The 21,164-nt window shown below is 42.7% G+C and overlaps 1 protein-coding gene across 4 annotated transcripts; it reads left to right on the forward strand.

The window, feature by feature from the left end:
- The first annotated feature begins 33 nt into the window (after window positions 1-33).
- Window positions 34-14,692, forward strand: kiaa0232 (KIAA0232). Of its 4 annotated transcripts, none has more exons than XM_083540965.1 (8): window positions 34-308; window positions 4,948-5,502; window positions 5,766-5,909; window positions 6,361-6,427; window positions 7,014-7,101; window positions 7,193-10,511; window positions 12,963-13,071; window positions 13,920-14,692. In XM_083540965.1, exons 2-8 carry the CDS (start codon window positions 5,278-5,280, stop codon window positions 13,934-13,936), a joined length of 3,969 nt encoding a protein of 1,322 aa, XP_083397091.1. In that variant the 5' UTR covers window positions 34-308; window positions 4,948-5,277; the 3' UTR covers window positions 13,937-14,692. The 4 variants fall into 4 exon arrangements, with proteins under 4 accessions (XP_083397091.1, XP_083397088.1, XP_083397090.1 ...); XM_083540962.1 differs by having other exon boundaries at window positions 135-312; window positions 5,766-5,933; window positions 13,920-13,999; XM_083540964.1 differs by having other exon boundaries at window positions 136-312.
- The last annotated feature ends 6,472 nt before the right edge of the window (window positions 14,693-21,164 follow it).

The following is a 21,164-nucleotide window of genomic DNA, read 5'->3' on the forward strand; positions in this document are numbered from 1 at the left end:
CATATTTATGTAGACCGGGTAGCGAGCCGTCCTGTTGCCCCGGAGACGGGCGGAGGAAAATAAAAATGGAGCGCAATGGAAACTCGGTGTCAGTTATCCGACATGTTGGCTCTAAGTCACTGTTTAAGCGTGCGCTCTCTCGGCGCCGTGCTCGGATCCAAAATGGCGGCAGTTGCCTTCGCTAGTTTGGCTCAGGATAAAAAAACACGGTCAGAGCCTAAGCTCTGAAGCGGCCGGTAGCGGGAGAGAAGTTCTCCTGCTCCGCTTTTGTGTTTTCCTTCCCCGCTGATTTTACTCCGAATATAAAGGCAGGTAAGACCGAGGATTATTTTTGGGTTTATTTGTTTTAATACGCTTTTAAGGCGTTCGCGTGCGTCCGGAGTGTTTACGCTTCAATTTCAACGTCTCTCAGAGACAAACGTCACTAACGCTAGCTAGCTGTAAACTAGCCTAGCATAACCAAGCCTAGCATAACAACTTAGCGCTGGTGTGTTCGGTGGAAATAAGATGTAAAATCCGCCTTGTGAACTTTATTTTGTATTATTAAAAGTAATAATAATAGAATATGTGTGTGTTTGTGTCAGGTGTAAGGCTGGGAGTGGGAGTAGTGAGGGGTCTGGGCTGGGAGGCGGATCCTAGGCCTCATCCACACCTACACATAACAATTACAAGATTAATGAAGTTTTGCGATTAATAATAAGTAATAATAAGGGGTTAAAGTGAGCGTGTGTGTGTGTGTGTGTGTGTGTGTGTCAGGGTGAATGACAGTCATGTACCATTGACCCTCTGTTTATTCATTCAACATGGATGTAAACAATTTATTTACTATTTAAATTAATTACAGGTTTGTGTTTGTTATAAAGTAAAGCATGAATTTGATGATCGGGTTATTAGTGTTTATGTATCCACCGATATATATATATGTGTGTGTGTGTGTGTGTGTGTGTGTGTGTGTGTGTCAAACTCTATACTGTCTTATAAAATGGCATCAAAAATAAATAACAAATATATATATAAAAAAAAAAAAAAAATTCTCAAAATGGATCAGCTGCTGAACATGTAAAAAAAAAATATATATTTTTTTGGTTGAATGTTTAAAGGATTGTGTTTTTTTTTTTTTTTTTTTTTTTTAATCCAAACAATTATAATTTTTTTCTTTCAACATGTTTTTTTGTGATTTGGTTTTGCAAGAATGAAGGGGGGGGAAAGCAAAATATTTCTGTTTATCTCCGAGATGATGAGAATGACGCCGAGGAGAACCGACCGGTTCTGCGGAAGCACCCGGACGCCCTGTTCAGGTGGCATTAGTTTTACCCGAGGAGGCGTGTGGCGTGATTTTATTCCTGGAGTATCTCTGGAATTTTGTTTCTTTTCGTAGGAACCCTTAAAGAAAATGACTCTGCATATTTTTTTTCCGCTCTTCCTTTTGCGTAAAGACGAAGCGGGAAGTATTGACTGTTCCTGTCATGTGATCTGATAATGACTTACTATTTCTGAGGAAAGCGCAAAACGAATGGCATCTGAATAGGGGCTTTTTGAGTTAGGGGGGTTTTATTTTTGGGAAGAATAAAGATGTAGACCGGGATCGTGGAGACAAAGTCGGGTTCTTCGATGTCGTTCTGACCTAATCGATTCTGTACAAAGGAGATAAAGTAGAACTTCATTGGAGAGTACCAGCAGCTATATTTTTGTGGACACACAGCTCGTTTTTGTCTGGAAAAGATTTTTAAAGGTAGGTTTAGGAACTTAACCAAGAACTACGTCTCAATTACTTGGCTGAGGTTTGAATGATGGTCTGTATCTCCTGTTCATAAAGCTCCCAGGACCTACAGTGGGCCCCAGAGTAGAGTTAGAGCTGATTTATTGCACCACATGACACCACGTCTCCAACTGCGTAAACAGCCAAACGTCACAAACATCACATACTATTCCAGACCGCTATAGTACCGACGCTATTCCGGTATCCTGTTACAATCCGGTCTTTCACTGCCATTCTTCTGGGTTCGCTGGATCAGTGAGCTCTTTTGAAGTAAGGTTCTGGAACCCGAGACGTTCACAGCACCAATTGCAAAGACTGACAGAGGCACTGCTGATTTGTGTGTGAATGTTTGCGTTGTGAAACTCAATGTATAGTTATGTTTATTAGACTGTCTGTTAGGGCACCTGAGACCTGATCGAAAAGCAAACTTTCAAGCTTTTTCTCAGGAACTTTTGCAAAGGAGACTGTTTAAACCATTACTATTCTGTCATTTCTACCAGGTTATAGTAGAGGTAACGGGCTGGGAGAAGAATCTATTTCATCCCTTTTCCGTTCTTCAGCTGGTACACTGGGAAACCTGTATATCCCAATACAGACGGTGGATCCGTTCATCTTACATAATTCACAGCACATGAACGTGTGAAAGAATTTACATTTACAGTTTTGCATTTTTCCATGTTTGACTTGAAGTATCATTTCTGCATGTAAAGCACCAAGCCGTCGACGCACACTCGTCTCTTGCTCCTTCTACACTGCAAGTCAGTGTTGCAATAGCAGAATTCTCTAGAATCTCTCGCACATTTGGGGTAAAGCAGTAACGATGAGTAAAAACCTCGTAGGGTTCTTTGGAAGGTTTCAGTCCTCTGCTCTTGACAATCAAACACTGGTTCGGACAAGTCTCAGATTCTGTCCCCTCTCCATTCCTTTTCAGACTTTCCCATTCCCGGGTGCAGTAGGTAGGACACTATCCCAACGTATGAGTCCTTCATAATTAAATACTGTGTCGGAGCGATCAGAGTGGACTTGCTTGTTTCGAAACTGCTATTGACATATTCTGACTTTTGTTACATTTTATTTTAGTAATTTTAATAGACCATTAAATGAAGTCAAATCCCTGCTTTCACCTGATATACGGTCTACATCATGTGACATGGAACTTATGATTAAAGCCAACTGATTTCATCATGCTGCGTCATTTATGACCCATCTGATCATCTTAAAATCAGAAAGGGAACATCGTTAACAGAAAATGTTACATATGATTAAGCAAAGAAGTATCGTGGTCTGTAGTTCTCTTACAGGAAAGCAGAAGCGCTAACCGGATCAATGACACGTTTTTCAGTTGTCGACTGCAGTCTAGTTGTTAAGCCAGTTTCATTTATTTAGTCTCATCCGGTTCAGACCAGTCGTGTCCAATTACGCAGTCTAGTCCAGTCTAATTTTCCAGTCTTGTTTATTAATATCTAGTTGTCAGGTCCTGTCCAAACCAGACTGGTTGTTGGGTCCTGTCTCGTCAGGTCCAGTCGAGACAAGACTGGCTGTCACGTCTCGTCTTGGCTGGATTGCACTGGACATGACTATTTATCAGTTCTCGTCTAGTCAGGCTCAGTCCAAACCAGCCTGGTTGTCAGGTCCATTCGAACCAAATTAACTGTCAGGTCCAGTCTAAACCAGTCTGATTGTCTGATCCAGTCTAAAGTCTCGTTGTTGGGTTATTAGTCTTATTTAGTCCACTCCATTTCACTCTAGTTTTCTTGTCCAGTCCAGTTGTCCAGTGGTTGAGTTTAAACCTGTTCTAAACCTGGTACACTGAGTACAATCTCCTGCTCATTGTCACAGCAGTGCAAGGGATTCTAAGCGTTTGCACTATGACTAAAACAAAACCACAATTGTTTACACTCGAAACATGCTACTATGGCAAAATATAGCTGGGAATTTCCACAGGGGGGAATATGGATATCAAAAGCCCTGCTGTTCCTTATTAGATTAATGTTGAGTAGATTTTTGCTTTGTAAGGGTATAAAAAACTCTTTGACTTGCAAAGCGTCTGTCCTCTGGACGGACTTCAGCTTATTCAGATGCTGTTGCATGCATCATGTGACTTCTCAGGGGAAGCCTGAAAAGTCTCAAAATTAGCTGCTTGTCGAGGTCCTTCTCATTGGCTCTACGGTGTATCAGTTAGGGTACGCAAAGACTGAAACTCTACTGAATAATTCCCTTCTCTAAGAAGTTCTCTCTGGTCATGGCACCACAAAATAAACTGCGATATATATATATATATACTTTATATATTTTACCCGCATCTCATCTACACATGCATTCTACTATGCTTCTTTGTGTATACTTGTGTATGAAACACACAACTGCTGCTGTGCAATACATTTGATGCAAATCCAGGCTTGCTTTGCAGACGTACTTCTGCTTTCCGGCACCCATTTCTCCTTGTTCGGGTTCATGCTGCTTTCTTTTTTTCAACCTTTGACCAGTTTCTATTCTTTTCAAGCCCCATACACATAATGATCATTAGGAAATCCTAAGAGCCCATGCATTATCATATGCATATATAACATGTTCATGTTTTCTCAAGATCCAGACAGTTGTTTTCTTATGACCTTTTCAAATGGTTATGGTTCTCCATGATGCTGCGATGATGCTGCCTCTAGAACATGCTCTTATGCCGAATTTTCTCGTTATGTCGAGATCAGGAGAAAACTAAAAGATTCTATAATGCATGGCCTCTTGAAACTTTCGTACATCATGGCTCAGTGCTGTGTAGTAAGTTTAACCAAATGTACAGATGAAAGGAAAAGGTTAGTTTTTAAAATATTGATAAAAAAATGTTTGCCCTCTTTTTATTGCCGTTTCTGGAGAACGACAAACAAAACCCAGTCCAGACATGGTATAGGCAAGTCTCAGGTGCTGCTGATTTGAGATCCTAAAGGCTTGACTACTTCACGGCTGTCTGCTGGCACACTAGCCAATTGTTGGCATCATATGAAAAGGGGTGGATATCGTTTTCCTTCAAGTGTCTCAGGTTAAAAATGCACTTGGTTGACCTTGTGAGTCTTGGAGAAAACGCGTGATGGTGTTAATATAGGGGAGACCTATATTACTCCTGGGAGGGAATTGGCGGAGAATAATTTGGGGGGGAAAAATCTAGGGAAAATAATACTCTGTTCTTGTTTCAGGTGATTTCTGGAGCTGTCGGTCACCCACCATGAAGATCTCAGACCGCCTACCAAACACAGGTTGTGTTCTCCTCTTCTAAGCTGCCTGTACTCACCTCTGTGAACCATGCCTGAAGATTAGCGTACCCCCTCCTTGCCAAATACAATAAAATCAAATCTACATGACCCTCCATGTAGACCTCCTCTCTCCTTTCCCACTGGAGTAAACCCCCTCTAGTCTCGATTCCTTCCTTTCCCTAGCATTAACCATACATCATAAACCTCTCGAAGACAAACCGGGACAATGTCCCCGCATTTGAAGATAGCTCCGACCTAAGACCCTGCAGTCCCATGCGTCCTGTAAGCGGCGATTCGTCCGGTGCTGCTCCTCCCGAGAGCGTGTCGTTGCTCGGCTCTCTTTCCCCGTCCGACATGTCCCTGCTGCAGGCTCTGGGCCCGGTGCAGAGCTGGCTGGGCCAGGAGCTGGAGAAATGTGGCATCGATGCCATGATCTACACTCGATATGTCCTCAGCCTCCTGCTGCACGACAGCTACGACTACGATCTGCAGGACCAGGTATTGGGGTTTCTATACTTCTCTCTATCTGTCAACAATTTACAATACTGTGGCCATCTTGATTCGTTCGAGCGGGCATCAACAGATGGCTAGAGTTAATGCTTTTTTTCCTCAGAAAGGGAACTGAAAGCTCTAATAAGGTTGCCTCGACTCGTTTCGGGTTGCAGTGTCAACACAGAGCTTGGTGGTTTTTGTTCCTGGTTTAGCTGCGCACTGTGGAGAATTAACGAAACGAAATGCTTTGTCTGGTCATACCTACGCAGGAGAACGACATCTTCCTGGGTTGGGAGAAGGGAGCCGGCAAAAAATGGGGGAAGGGCAGCAGGCGGAAGGGAGGGACTGACCTGACTCTGGAGGAACTGAAGAAGCAGGCCGCTGTGCAATGCCTACGTTCTGCTTCTGATGAAGTAAGAGCTTCTGTTGTAACTTGCGTAGGTCCTTTTTTTTTTTTCTCATGTGCTGTAACTTTGCCAGTAACCAGTTTTCTGTTCAGTCTTGCGCTTGATCTCGCATGTACTCTATCAGAGTTGTCTTTCTAAGCACTTTACGTAAATGCAGGTATAATTGAGGAATAAATCAATAATAGGTGAGTCGTTAGTCAGTTACCACCCTGAAGTAGATGATTTTCATACAGCAGCATGTCTTCATGTACTTTGTGTTTGGTACAGAATTTTGTTAATATTTACAAATAAAAATATTTAAGGACACCCCCTGAGATTCCCTATTCAACGATGCGTCATTCAATCTTTTATTCCTTTTTAATTTTTTAATCATTTATTATTTTTATTAAAAAGTTCATTGCAACCAGAGGTAGCAAGCGATTTGATATTTTTGTGTGTTTTCCCTCCCCCACGTCAGAACTCTGGAGTTGAAAGTTTGGTCGAGGAGCTTTGCTCCAAGCTCAAGGACATTCAGAACAAACAAGGTTTGTTGTTCTTTCTCTTTTATTTTGAAGTTTTCCATGAATTGGATTTTTGTTTCATTCTGATTTTAATATCACTACATCAGAATGCTTTATTAATCCCTTAGAGAAAGTGATTGGTTGCAGTTGCTCAGATCAAAGTGAAGGATTAAATAAAAAAACCTGGAAAATGTAACTAAATATACATATTAAGGTGTAAAGTTTAGCAGCATTAAATTGTATTTGTAGCAGCAGTAAAAAGTCAGACTGCAAAAAAACTTATTGTACTGAGATTTTTGCCCATAAATTAACCAACATTTTAACAACATGTAAGTGTGGTTTGAAAATCTGTAAGTCCAGTTATATCTATATTATATTTTATTACAACATATATAATCATTTGTCGTTTGATTTATGTGCACATGTATAGTAATTCTGCTCTTTTTATTTTTTATTATTTTCTAATTTTAATATTAGTGCCCCCCCCATCCTGTCCTCGTTCTATTTATATTGAATTGAAAGTCATATTATATTATTATATGTTATAAGTAACACACATGTCTAGCAAACGCATCAGAAAAATCAACTGTCTTGGTTCAATGTCTTGCAGAAACAGAAAAGCAAACAATTAAGAAGTCCGACGAATCCCGATCTCCTGAATTGGCTGAATCACCTTCTTCTAAAGACCAGGTGGAAATGTAAGGAGTGTCTTTCGAATTTCTATAGAAAAAAAACTTCTTTTTAAAATGGTCTCATTCACTGTACTTATTTATTTGTGTCTCCTTCAAGGTACTACGAAGCCTTTCCACCTCTATCTGAAAAACCTGTTTGTCTCCAAGAGATTATGACTGTGTGGAACAAGGCCAAAGCGAGCGCATATTCCAGCTCGTCATCTGCCGCTCCTCAAACGAGCACGGACACCTCCTCCCCGAAAGATTGCACCAGTGAGGGTGAAGTCTTTAAGGAAAAAGCACCCGACGCACTGGACACCACCTCGACAACCAATGAGAAAAGAAGCAGCAAGAAGGAAAAAGAGAACCGATACCACGGCGGAGCTTCTGGGGCATGCAGTGACCAGGTCGTTTGTCAAAACAAAAGACACACCAGACATCGGTCTTATTTGGGACACCGTCCCCGGTCCTGGTCTTCAGGATCCAGCGAGGGTGGCTCAAGCTCTAGCTGTAATCAGGGTGACGTAAAGGCCTCTAAAGGTGCTCGGGTCAGACACAAGTCTCGCGAGGTCAGCAGCAGAAACAAAAAAGGGCGAAACCATGGCCAAGTAAAACTGGCTTTAAAGGCTATTGAGAAAGAAGAGCGCAGGAACAGAGGTAGTAGTTTCAGTACATCCGATGGCCGTCTGAAGCTCCAGCAGCACTACACAAAGAAAGGCAAAAAGCCATTACGAGAGCTTCGGAAAGATCCCAGCTGGGTTGACTTGAAAGAGTCCGGCGGTGAAGCCAATAACAGGGAATATGTGGAAGAACCCCTTTGGTACACCGAGCCCATATCGGAGTATTTTGTCCCGTTCAGCTGGAGCAAACTGGAGACAAAGTATCGGAGCAAACCAGATTCCCCTAACGACCCAGCTACGTCCAACGACGTGGAAAGTCTGTCCGAACAGGTACAAGGGATCTGCATTGCCAACACATCGTTTCAAAGGGCATACCTCTCAGCAGGTACGTTTGTAGATGGGCACTTTGTCGAGGTGTCCAGCGAGGGAAACGAGGAGGCCACTGAACTGAATGGGACCTCATGCTGCCCTCTTCCTGAGGATGGTAAAGATTTAGATGATGAGCATCTGTCTGAATTCACTCACTTCTATGAAGTCGATATATATCAATCCATATTGGATCCCAGTGCCTCAGATGCAGTACAAGAAAGCCGGATCTTGAGCATGATCCGGCAAAAGAGCAATGAGCCAAGAGAGGCAGGGCGTTGTGTAGTTTTAGATGGCTTTGAACTGCAAGAGGAAAGTGCAATAATGGCAAATTCTTTGGAAGCTATAGGAGATGACGTGATTCTTACGCAGGACATGGAAAACATCGCTCACATGTGGGAATGCTGCTCATCATCTAGTTCTGAGGAATTTGAAGGTAGAAGCTGCACAGGTGACTCTCCGGTCAGGCTCTCCCCACTTCTGGGCGGCATGCCATTTAACCCGAGCGCTTTTAGAGACCCTTCTGTCCAGGACGTGAGCGGGAGCATGTCGGCCCTAAACTCCTGCTTCTCGCTCTTTGAGGTGCAGTGCGACACCTCCGCTTTCCCCTATTCCTGCGACTCTCTTACATCCAGCCGTGAAAATGTAGACTCGAGTTGCTGCCTAGATCCCCATACAAACAAACAGTCTCGCTTGCTAATCTGGACCAAAAATAGTGCCTTCGACGAGAACGAACACTGCTCCAACCTGTCTACGAGAACGTGCAGTCCGTGGTCCCACTCGGAGGAGACGCGCTCGGACATTGAGCAAGTATCTGGCCAAGCAGATGAGCCTTCTCAGTTTGGCAGCGAGGAAGCCGTCTGCGGAATTCCTCCTGTTCCGACGGTGTACCTGAAGAAGGAGTTTTTGGATTTCCTGCAGGAAAGCCCAAGTCACCAGCAAGATGAAATTAGCGCAGGCATAGTGTCCAATCAGACCTTCAACAAGGTCTCTAAACTGGAGTCTGTTTGCGGAATAGCACTAGAGCAGGAAGAGAGCAAACAGTTCAACACTGTTCTGTTTCCCGAAGACACCACCCAACAAAACGACGATTACCGCTCAGGAATAATAAAAGATATTTGGATGGCTATCGGAGACAGTGATTGCGTCTTAGCTCTCGAAGTGGAGAATGCAGACGACGACTTGTTTTCGGAGGAGACGCCCAGTTATCAGTGTGGCTGTCTTGACGGTGAGGTGAAGGAGCCTATCGAAAAGAAGGCTATACAGCGTTCAGAGTACCATCTGTGGGATAGTCAGAAGGAGGACCAAGGACTGGCTAAAAATAAGGTCTCCAAGGTGGGCGGAGGAGACTATGCAACACCTGCCAGGCCTTGGGATGTTGATGTGGAAAGGGACAGTTCATCGTTTATTCTTGGAGGAGTGTACGGAGAGCTTAAGGCTCTAAACGGGGACAAGGAATGGACTGTGGTTCCACCCATCGGCACCTGTGGGAGCTTGTTGCAATGTGCATCGGCTACCTCGTCCGATGTGGTGACCATTGCGGGAACGGATGTATTCATGAATGCGGGCAGTTGCTTTGCTCCTGGCCACAAGCCACTGTGGCGACCTCTGGTTTCTTTCGGACAGAACGGTCAGGCTACCAAAGGGTCAGGAGAAGGGCTGAATAAGGGATTTTCTGTTATCTTCCATGAAGATTTGCTTGGGTCCTGTGGAGGCTACTGTGGAGAGCAGCAAGGACTTGATTATCCATTTTCATCCTTCGATCTCAATAACCCTTTTTCCCAGGTCTTGCATGTGGAATGCTCTTTTGAACCAGAAGACATGGCCTCGTTCAGCCCAGGATTCAAGCCAAAATCCATATTATGCTCAAACTCCGACAACGCGCCATTCAGCCCACGGCTCTATGGCATCAACCGCACTCAGTACCGGGCCATCCGCATATCTCCGAGGACTCACTTCCGGCCGATATCAGCCTCTGAACTTTCTCCCGGCTGGTGCAGCGTATCGGACGGAGAGTCCGAAAAGGAGGAAATGGGTTTTCCTGTTCCTGACCAGACGGACCTCTTCGACGACCCACAGGCAGATCTCAAACCCCTGGAGGAAGACGCCGAATGCGAAGGCCCTTATTACGGGAAGTCCGAACTGGAATCTGGTAAATTTCTACCAAGATTAAAAAAGTCTGGCATGGAAAAGAGTGCCCAGACGTCGCTTGATTCCCAGGAAGGCGGGGGTGCGACTCTGACAACCACCGAGCCGGAGGTCTGCGTAGACTGCGAAATCGCAGGAAAAGCCGCAGCCGCAGTGTCCGTGGTGAGCTGTCGTGTGAAGGCGCCTGTGGACACCCTTCAGAAAGAGGAGCCCTGCAGAGAAAGGGAGGCTTGTGGGTGTGAGGAAGCCAGACAGCTTCCGGAATCTGGGAAATCGTACGACCTGGTTAAAGATGTGCATGAGGTAAGAGCTGATCTAGATTTGACTAGTTAGGGAAGTGTGTTGAGAAAATGGAGGGAGTATTTTGAGCAACTGATGAACGAGGAAAATGAGAGAGAAGGTTGGATAGCGTGAAGATTGTGAAGCAGGAATTGGATAGGATTAGTAAGGAGGAAGTGAGAGCAGTGATTAATGATGAAGAGTGGAAAGTTGTTTGGACCAGATGAGATACTGATGATGTTTAGGAGAGATGCAGTAGAGTTTTTAACCAGGTTGTTTAACAAGATTTTGGAAGGTGAGAGGATGCCTGAGGAATGGAGAAGGAGTGTGCTGGTACTCATCTTTAAACATAAGGGAAATGTGCAGACCTGCAGTAACTTCAGGGGAATTAAGTTAATCAATCACAACATGAAGTTATGGGAAAGAGTAGTGGAAGCCAGGCTGAGAGAAGAGGTGACCATCTGTGAGGAACAGTATGGTTTCCTGCCGAAGAAGAGAATGTTGATGGAGAAGTATAGAGAAGATCAGAAGGAGTTGCATTGTGTCCTTGTAGATTTAGAGAAAGCGTACGACAGGGTGGAGAGAGGAGTTGTGGTGTTGTATGAGGAAGTCAGGTGTGTCAGAGAAGTATGTGAGGGTGGTGCAGGACATGTATGAGGACAGTGTGACAGCAGTGAGGTGTGCAGGAGGAACGACAAACTGATTCAAGGTGGAGGTTGGATTGCATCAAGGATCGGCTCTGAGCCCTTTCCTGTTTGCAGTGGTGATGGACAGGTTGAAGGACGAGGTCAGACAGGGGTCTCCCTGGACTATGATGTTTGCGGATGATATTGTGATTTGTGGTGAGAGTAGTGAGCAGGTTGAGAAGAGCCTGGAGAGGTGGAGATACACGCTGGAGAGAAGGGGAATGAAAGTCAGTAGGAGTAAGACAGAGTACATGTGTGTAGGGGTGCAGTTGCAGGGAGAAGAGGTGGAGAAGGTTGAGGAGTTCAGGTTCCTGGGGTCAACAGTGCAGAGTAATGGAGAGTGAAGAAAAGAGTGCAGGCAGGGTGGAGTGGGTGGAGAAGAGTGATAGCAGGAGTGATTTGTGATAGAAGAGTATCTGTGAGAGTGAAAGGAAAAGTTTATAGGACTGTGGTGAGACCTGAGATGTTGTATGGTTTAGAGACAGTGGCATTGAGTAAAAGACAGGTGGTGGAGCTGGAGGTAGCAGAGCTGAAGATGTTAAGATGTTCGTTGGGAGTGACGACGATGGACAGGATTAGAAATGAGTTTATTAGAGGGACAGCGCATGTAGGATGTTTTGGAGACAAGGTGAGGGAGGTGTGATTGAGATGGTTTGAACATGTGCAGAGGAGGGACATGGGGTATATCAGTAGGAGAATGCTGAGGATGGAGACACCAGGGAAGGAGGAAAAGAGGAAGACCAAGGAGAAGGTTCATGGATGTGGTAAAGGAAGACATGCAGGTAGTTGGTGTGAAAGAGGCAGATGTAGAGGACAGGTGGGTATGGAGACAGATGATCTGCTCTGGCGACCCCTAATGGGAGGAGCCAAAAGAAGAAGAAAGAGAGCTGATCTAGATTGACATTGTCTGTGGGCTTTGAGCCTTTTATATTTTAAATCAAAGATTTGAACATCTTGCATCTTCTGGCATGCATATGTCTACAGGTAGTCCCTGAAGTTAGGATGGAGATTCGTAACAATTACACCATTCACCATTCTACATTCCTGCTTGTCCAAGTTGAAACATGGCCTAGCCTACTCTGGAATCTTAAAGAATGGTGATCAGTATGGGTTAGTAAACTGTAATTTGTTAGTTTAACAGATTACATAATATAATTAGTTAAACAGATCAATTTACAGTATTGTACTGTATAAACATTATGCTACATATGTATGTGGCAGGTCTAACACAGACCACTGATCTCTGTCGACCGTTGGTGAGAGAGAAGCATCTCGCATGACAGGAAATATGTACATCCCGGCAGCATCGCTCCGTATCCAGCCTGTTCATATATAGAGATATTACACTGCTACCAGTGCACTTGTTAGATGCTTATTCCATTTTGTCACCTTGTACTGTAACGTGCACTGGCTAAGTTGAATCTAGTGTAAAATCCTGCCTGAAAATGTAAATATATTTTTGAAACCACCGTACCTCTGGGATTACCTGTATGTCATGCTTACAATCAACATGTCTTGAAAGCAATGACTTCCATTTAAACCCTCAGCATGACCAAACCAGAACAAGGGTCTGTTTTTACAGTAGTGCAAGCACGACGTTCCTGGGGATGTGATCAAATTTGTGAGGTCTATAGGGTGATTAGGTGCTGAATCAGCAATAATTACAGTTCACTTACCTTCTGGTCCTAGAGTTAGACCATTTAATATAGCCGTTTTCCTCCTGAGAAGAGATACTAGTCTCACGGATTAATACATTGATTTGTTTTGTTTTGTTTTCCCCTCCTGTCAGTTTCCCCTACTGGGTTTCGGGGAGCCGAACGCGAGGGGGAGTCAGCGTGAGGATTGCTGGTGGCAGAACACGCTTTGTTCCGCCATGTTTTCAGGATCTCGATGCACAGGTAACGTGAACAGCCCGGGGTTCCTATTAGGGATGTGCACAACTAAGGATTTACATAGTCGTGTGTGTGTGTGTGTGTGTGTGTGTGTGTGTGTGTGTGTGTGTGTGTGTGTGTGTGTGTGTGTGTGTGTGTGTGTGTGTGTGTTGGGGGCGGTGTCACACTGGGTAGTCAACAAGTTGGTAAGGGAACCAAAACATCCTGTTAAGTGAATTAATGGTGCTTTTTTTTATTATTTATTTTATTTTAAAATCTTTTTAAAGTTTAAATAGAAGGCCAACATCTGTAAAACAATTCCATCATAACATTTTGAACCTACGATGACCAGAACATCACGTAAATATATCCAAGCTTTTGTTTAGAAACATTTTAGATCAGGAAACCTAACAAATAGTAAATACATTAATGCAGAAAGGCCACGCCGCCGACAGTATTCGCATTTAACGTGTCGGAAATCAAGTTAAAACGTGCGAGAGCACACCCTCAAGTACTGCGCAACATCGGTGCATCCCAGACGTTGTTAAATATTTAAACCCCTGCTCCTGTGCCGCTCTCGGCTCATGGAAAGTGAAACTTGTATCTCTTACGAGGGGGGGTTGATTTCCTAATGCACGTTAAAATTATTTCCTAAAAACGTCTGTAATAATGATAATAATAATATTAATAATAACAGGCTGTTTATATGGAGGGCCACCAGATAACCAAAATGGTACGCTCCTCCTTACAGAAGATCCGATTGAGAGATTGATATTCGAATCGGGCTCCTCCTACTGAAGCGTCGACTCTTGTGCTATTCAGGGTCGCGATCCCGATTTCTCTTTATCTCACAATCTCTTTTTTCTCTTTTGCAGAAAGTAGTAACATATGAGTTCGCTGCCGAGCACCAAGGCACGGTGGAGCAGAACCCAGCCGGACGCTTCAGAACCTCAACGGAGCGGCTTCATCAGAACCCATCGTCTTCAATCTCCTGCCACACCCCCCTGGTCTCCTCCCTTTTCACCTCAACCTCTGTAGTCATTGGTTAGAAATGTAACCGAAAGGGGAACCAACATGGGGGTGTGTGTGTGTGTGTGTGTGTGTGTGTGTGTGTGTGTGTGTGTGTGTGTGTGTGTGTGTGTGTGTGTGTGTGTGTGTGTGTGTGTGGCTGATAATGAGGTGATCTTTACTTCAACCTCATTAGATTTTTTGTTCCCCCCCACACACACACACACACACACACTCCTTAACATCTAATCCACCTTTAAAAGGCTTAATGGAATGGAAGGAGTGATCTTTTCCCCATTCACACGTGGTTTTGTTCAGTTTTGCGTTCTATCCCCAGTTAGGCGTGAAAACCCGTCTGTGTAACGAGTACTGGAGACGGGAGGAAAGGAGGAAAGCGTGAGTGTGGGGGAGGTTGGGGGAAGATTTGACCCCTGAATTACTTTATTACAGTTTACAGCATTAAGAAAAAAGTTATTTAATGAAAAAGTAAAATATAAAGGCGTATATAAGCTATAGCTTTGATTTTCTTTAGGGTTTTTCCCCCCGGGAGGTAAAACGATCTGTAGCACAGGAGAACAGTGCGATTGTAATTTTTCTTTTTTTCTTTTTCTTTTTGTTAAAGAACACTCGCGTGCCCTTCAGATTTTTGAGAGAGAGAGAGAGAGAGAGAGAGAGAGAGAGAGGGAGAGAGGGAGAGAGGGAGAGAGAGGTTTTGCACGTGTGACAAACAGGGTTCCTTATCGTTTTTAGGTTTAAATCTGAATTTAGTGATAGAATGTTTTTTTTTTTTTTCTTTCTTTTCCCTCTCCCTGTTTAGAAATGTGCGAGAGTCTTCTTTTTCATTTTGTGTGTGTTTCCTTGCAGTCTTGCGTGTTTTGGTGTGGGTTGCTGACTGTTTTTCCTTTTTTTTTCTTCCCTTTTTTCTTTTTATTTCTTTTCAGATTTTTGTCTTTAAAATGTTTTTTTTTTTGGTTTAAGAAAGCCGGTAGCATGATAAACTTTTTTCTCTTTTATTATTAATTCTTTTTTTTTTTTTTAAGAAACGGTTCAGCGTTTAGAAAACAATTTAACATTTAAGTGTTACTGTTATTGCAAACGTAGCCGATGAAGTCCAGTGTAAAACTGACTCCCTTTTATAAAAAAAAAAAAAAATAAATAAATACAATTGTTTTTTTTTTTTTTTTTGGCGTGTTTGGTAAGTTACAAGACCACATGAAACATCCCCCCCCCCCAAAAAAAAAAAAAAGATAATTATTTCCTCTTGAATACATAGTTTGATTTACATTTTGTGTTTTTATTTATAACAATTAAAAAAAAAAGCGTGAACATTTTTTAACATTTTATTTAAAAAAAAAAAAAGAAAAAAAGCTGCATTCGCTCTGTGACGAGTGCAGAAGAAAGAGCGCGGATGCGACTCCGCAAACGTAAAACCGACTTTCTCTCTTTCTCTCTTTCACACACACTCTCTCTCTCTCTTTCACACACACTCTCTCTCTCTCTCACACTCTCTCTCTCTCTCTCTCTCTCTCACACTCTCTCACACACTCTCTCTCTCTCACACTCTCTCTCTCTCTCTCTCTCTCACACTCTCTCTCTCACACTCTCTCTCTCTCTCTCTCACACTCTCTCACACACTCTCTCTCTCTCTCTCTCTCTCTCTCTCACACTCTCTCACACACTCTCTCTCTCTCACACTCTCTCTCTCTCTCTCTCTCTCACACTCTCTCTCTCTCTCTCTCTCTCTCACACTCTCTCTCTCTCTCTCTCACACTCTCTCACACACTCTCTCTCTCTCTCTCTCTCTCTCTCTCTCTCACACTCACGCTCTCTCTCTGTCGCTCTTTCTCGCTCTCTCTCGCTCTCTCTCTCTCTCTCTGTCGCTCTCTCTCGCTCTCTCTCTCTCTCGCTCGCTCTCGCTCTCTCGCTCTGTTTGGTGAGAGAGAATTCGGTTTTTACTCGAGCGGGATTTCACGACGTGTTTCGCCTTCGTTTGTCGTCTGTTTATTTTTATCTCTTTCCTTCTTTCCTCTTGTGTTTTGTGGAAAGTTGTAGTAGAAAAGTGAGCGGTTGATGCAGACCAGCAGATCTTTATGGCTGTAGAGAAGCTCAAGGCTGATTTAGGAGACTTGATTAGATTTTTTTTTTATGGAGAGAGTTTTTTTTTAGTGTAAACACATCACTACAACACACATTTAATCACAAGATCTTGCTGTTCAGCGTTTGGTCTTCACATCACTAATGTCTCATATCTGCCCTCTGAGCCAGCTAAACATTATTATTATTATTATTATTACTAATATTATTATAAGAATTTTTTAAACTAATAATATTTAGGATGTTCCAGATGTTACGAGAGTCGGGATTTCACATTCACAGCAAAAAATAAATAATAATAGGATAGCTCGTATTTATTTAATAATTACATATAATTTAGTCATTTTTAATAATAACGTGAACAAAAACACAATAAATGTACAAATCGACAGTTTACACTGAGGATGTTTTTTGATTTGATTTGATTCGAGTGTGCGTTTATAAATATTTTCTCAGCAATTCCAATATAATATAATATAAAAATCCCATAATAATCGATTATAAAAATTCTAATCGATCAGCACGGGATGTTAGTTATTTATATCAATAAAAAAAGTAATGTTAAAATGTGTACACTTCGTACACCACCAACAAGCGAATGAATTTTTTTCCTGCAGCTGGTTTGGTAATAAAAAAAAGCACATTTTTGTTACTTTTTTTGTTTTGTTTAGTTTTTTTTTTGCCAGGTGTGCGTATTCATAGCAACAATTGCTTAACATTTTTAATATATTTTTATTAAATACATCTAAAAAGAAAAGGTTTTCGGTGTGTGCGAGCCCTGACTCCTCTGAGCCCTGGAACATCCTGTAAACCTGTATTTCCACTGCGTTTGTAGTTCCGTATTGCGCCTCCTGGTGGCTGCGGTGGTGTAATGCACACAATGGATGAAGCACACATCGCTTTTCCTGGTTTTATTTTTGTGTCGTTTTGGGGCTGAAGAGAAATAAGTAGTCATTATTTGAACTGTATTTAACCCTCGGCTTCATTCTTTAGTGACTTTAGTTTAAAAATTATAATAAAAAAGATTGAATTCAGAAGAAACTAAGCTGATTTATTTTTCTATTACACTTCAGAGGTGTGTTTTTTTTTTTTGGTTTTTTCTTTCTTTAAGAAAACAGAGATGAAAATAAACAAGCATTATTTCTTTTTAGCCAAAATCGGATATCTGCACAAAAAAAAAAAAAAAAAAAGTTTAGAAGGAGAGAGGAATTTAAAACCTAATAAAAAAAAGGAAAAGATGCACGACATGTTGGAGGATCGGAGTTTGGACACCATCGTCCCGATTCGCTTTCGCTCCGAACTGCAACAAAGACCGTGAAATTGTTGAGAATATGTGTAATTTTTTTTTTTTTTTCAGGTTTTTTGTTTTTGGACTTTTAACTTGTATGTGTGTTTGGGGGTCCTCAAGAAATGAACAATTAAAAAAAATAAAATTGTTAGAGAGACCACAATGTAGCGCGTAATCGTATTCTGTCCTACATTTCTGTTTTGTGTGTGTGTGTGTGTGTGTGTGTGTGTGTGTGTGTGTGTGTGTGTGTGTGTGTGTGTGTGTGTGTGTGTGCGCGCCGAATACGAGAGTCAGGATCGCACTTTGAAGCACTGAGGTGGTGTTTTCTCTCCAGTCTCTCTGTTTGGTTGTTTTTTTCCCTGGTTGTACCTCTGTCTATGCAGCCTGGTGATGTTTCAGTTTCATCCCATGATCCGTGTTCCATCTCCGAGTCACGTTCATCACCTCGATGCCTCAGTGCCCCGAACCCCTTCCTCCATCCCCCTCAAAAAACACAAAAAAACCCACATTGTTCTAATTCCATGTAAAAATCCATGGTTTCATTGTTGAGTTTTTTTTTTCTGAATCTAATAAAGGATTGAGTACAATAACTCGCTTGGTTAATGATGTTTGATGATGAATAGAAGAACGTTCATGAGGTTCCTCGTGCTGCTCAGTAGAAGTTTTTCAGTTCAGTTAGTTTTTTAATGAAGAATGCTGCCACTTGGCATCTTCTGTTTCTCATTCAGTTACATCACTTACATTATAGCAGCTGTAAATGACCTGTTCCTCACCACAAAGTCTGAATTAAGGCCCCATTTTCAGTGATAAGAACCTCCACTCATGTTGGGAGATGTTTAAGAGAGATGCAATGAAATTTTTATCAAGATTTTTTGGAAGGTGAGAAGATGCCTGAGGAATGGAGAAGGAGTGTTCTGGTACTGATCTTTAAGAATAAGGGAGATGTGCAGACCTGCAGTAACTACAGGGGGAATAAAGTTGATCAGTCACACCATGAAGTTATGGGAAAGAGGTGACCATATGTGAGCAGCAGTATGGTTTCATGCCGAGGAAGAGCACCACAGACGCCTTATTTGCTTTGAGAACGTTGATGGAGAAGTATAGAGAAGGTCAGAAGGAGCTGCATTGTGTGTTTGTGGATTTAGAGAAAGCGTACGACAGGGTGGAGAGAGGAGTTGTGGTATTGTATGAGGAAGTCTGGTGTGTCAGAGAAGTATGTGAGGGTGGTGCAGGACATGTATGAGGACAGTGTGACGGCAGTGAAGTGTGCAGTAGGAATGACAGACTGGTTCAAGGTGGAGGTTGGACTGCATCAAGGATCGGCTCTGAGCCCTTTCCTGTTTGCAGTGGTGATGGACAGGTTGATGGACGAGGTCAGACAGGAGTCTCTGTGGACTATGATGTTTGCGGATGATGTGATTTGTGGTGAGAGTAGCGAGCAGGTTGAGAAGAACCTGGAGAGGTGAAGGTACACGCTGGAGAGAAGGGGAATGAAAGTCAGTAGGAGTAAGACAGAGTACATGTGTGTGTATGAGAGAGAGGGCAGTGGAGGGGTGCAGTTGCAGGGAGAAGAGGTGGAGAAGGTGGAGGAGTTCAGGTACCTGGGGTCAACAGTGCAAAGTAATGGAGAGTGTGTTAGAGAAGTGAAGAAAAGAGTGCAGGCAGGTGCAGTGGGTGGAGAAGAGTGATAGCAGGAGTGATTTGTGATAGAAGAGTATTTGTGAGAGTGAAAGGGAAAGTTTATAGGACTGTGTGAGACCTGAGATGTTGTATGTTTAGAGACAGTGGCATTGAGTAAAAGACAGGAGGTGGAGCTGGAGGTAGCAGAGCTGAAGATGTTGAGATTTTTGTTGGGAGTGACGACGATGGACAGGATTAGAAACGAGTTTATTAGAGGGACAGAGCATGTAGGACGTTTTGGAGACAAGGTGAGGGAGGTGAGATTGAGATGGTTTGGACATGTGCAGAGGAGGGACATGGGGTATATCAGTAGGAGAATGCTGAGGATGGAGACATCAGGAAGGAGGAAAAGAGGAAGACCAAGGACGATGTGGTAAAGGAAGGATGTGGTAAAGGAAGACATGCAGGTAGTTGGGTTGAAAGAGGCAGATGTAGAGGACAGGGGGGTATGGAGACGGGTGATCTGCTGTGGCGCCCCCTAATGGGAGAAGCCGAAAGAAGAAGAAGTGATCCTCCAGCTTTGTGCACTGGGTTTGCATTGTCATGCTGGAACAAATTTGTATCTCCTAGTGCACAGGAAGGGAAAAATTCATGCCACAGCAGCCATAGATGTCCTACACAAGTGTGTAAGAACTTTTGTAGAAGAACCAAATGTTGGTGGAAACGTCAGGTGTCTGAATACATTTGATCTCTCTTATACAAAGCGAAAGGAAACTAATTCCATCCCTTTTCTCGACCAACACATTCTGACTAATCACATTTGACAAGACTGGTGTAAAGAAGAAGCTGTTTTCTTCTCCGTTTCTCACACTCATCATGCTCATGCGACTGGACGATTACTGGACGTGTGTGTGGTAAGAGGAAGTGGCCCAAGACCAGGCTACGTGGGGAAACACCAGCCGTTGCAGGAACAAGAAGTCTTTGAGGATGGAATCCTTTTTTCAAATTTACATTGTGTATCCAGACATCCTGAAGATCATGTGGTGGCTGATGGTGTGATCTCCTCATGGTAGGAGATGTGATGTCTGGACCACACTGAAGGATAAGCAGCTGGTCCTGAGGTTCATCAGTTGATGAAAATGGCCACAACATTTTATAGCAGTGGTGTAAACAGACATGACGCAGTATAAGCAGATCATATCAACTACAGTGTCATTCCATTCCATCTGGTCTTTCATTCATTCCAGAATCTGGAGTTAAATCCAGAACTGAAGTTACATTTATTGATGACAAAAGATTGATGGGTGAAAGAAAAAGTCATAAACAATTAAAATTTATTGTGGGTTTTGCCAAACACACTGACCCCCAAACTCCTAATCATTTATTTAGTATTCCCAAACACACTGACCCCCAAACTCCCAATCATTTATTTAGTATTCCCAAACACACTTACTCTAAATACCAAAACACACTGACCCCCAAACTCCCAATCATTTATTTAGTATTCCCAAACACACTGACCCACAAACTCCCAATCATTTATTTAGTATTCCCAAACACACCTACCCCAAACACCCAATCATTTATTTAGTATTCCCAAACACACCTACCCCAAACACCCAATCATTTATTTAGTATTCCCAAACACACTGACCCACAAACTCCCAATCATTTATTTAGTATTCCTAAACAAACTGACCCCCAAACTCCCAATCATTTATTTAGTCTTCCCAAACACACTGACCCCCAAACTCCCAATCATTTATTTAGTATTCCCAAACACACTGACCCACAAACTCCCAATCATTTATTTAGTATTTCCAAACACACCTACCCCAAACACCCAATCATTTATTTAGTATTCCCAAACACACTGACCCCAAACTCCCAATCATTTATTTAGTATTCCCAAACACACCTACCCCAAACTCCCAATCATTTATTTTGTATTCCCAAACACACTGACCCCAAACTCCCAATCATTTATTTTGTATTCCCAAACACACTGACCCCCAAACTCCCAATCATTTATTTAGTAATCCCGAACACACTGACCCCCAAACACCCAATCATTTATTTAGTATTCCCAAACACACCTACCCCAAACACA

Source organism: Silurus aristotelis (genome assembly GCF_946808225.1).
Source record: "Silurus aristotelis genome assembly, chromosome: 5".
Classification (NCBI taxonomy): domain Eukaryota; kingdom Metazoa; phylum Chordata; class Actinopteri; order Siluriformes; family Siluridae; genus Silurus; species Silurus aristotelis.

What these genes read in the sequence shown, in the direction of transcription:
- kiaa0232 (XM_083540962.1), top strand. Translation starts at nt 5,278, where the DNA reads ATGCGTCCTGTAAGCGGCGATTCGTCCGGTGCTGCTCCTCCCGAGAGC. An exon ending in GAGCTTCTGTTGTAACTTGC is followed by an intron (nt 5,934 to 6,360) that starts GTAGGTCCTTTT and finishes CCCCCACGTCAG; the next exon opens with AACTCTGGAGTTGAAAGTTT. An exon ending in GGACATTCAGAACAAACAAG is followed by an intron (nt 6,428 to 7,013) that starts GTTTGTTGTTCT and finishes AATGTCTTGCAG; the next exon opens with AAACAGAAAAGCAAACAATT.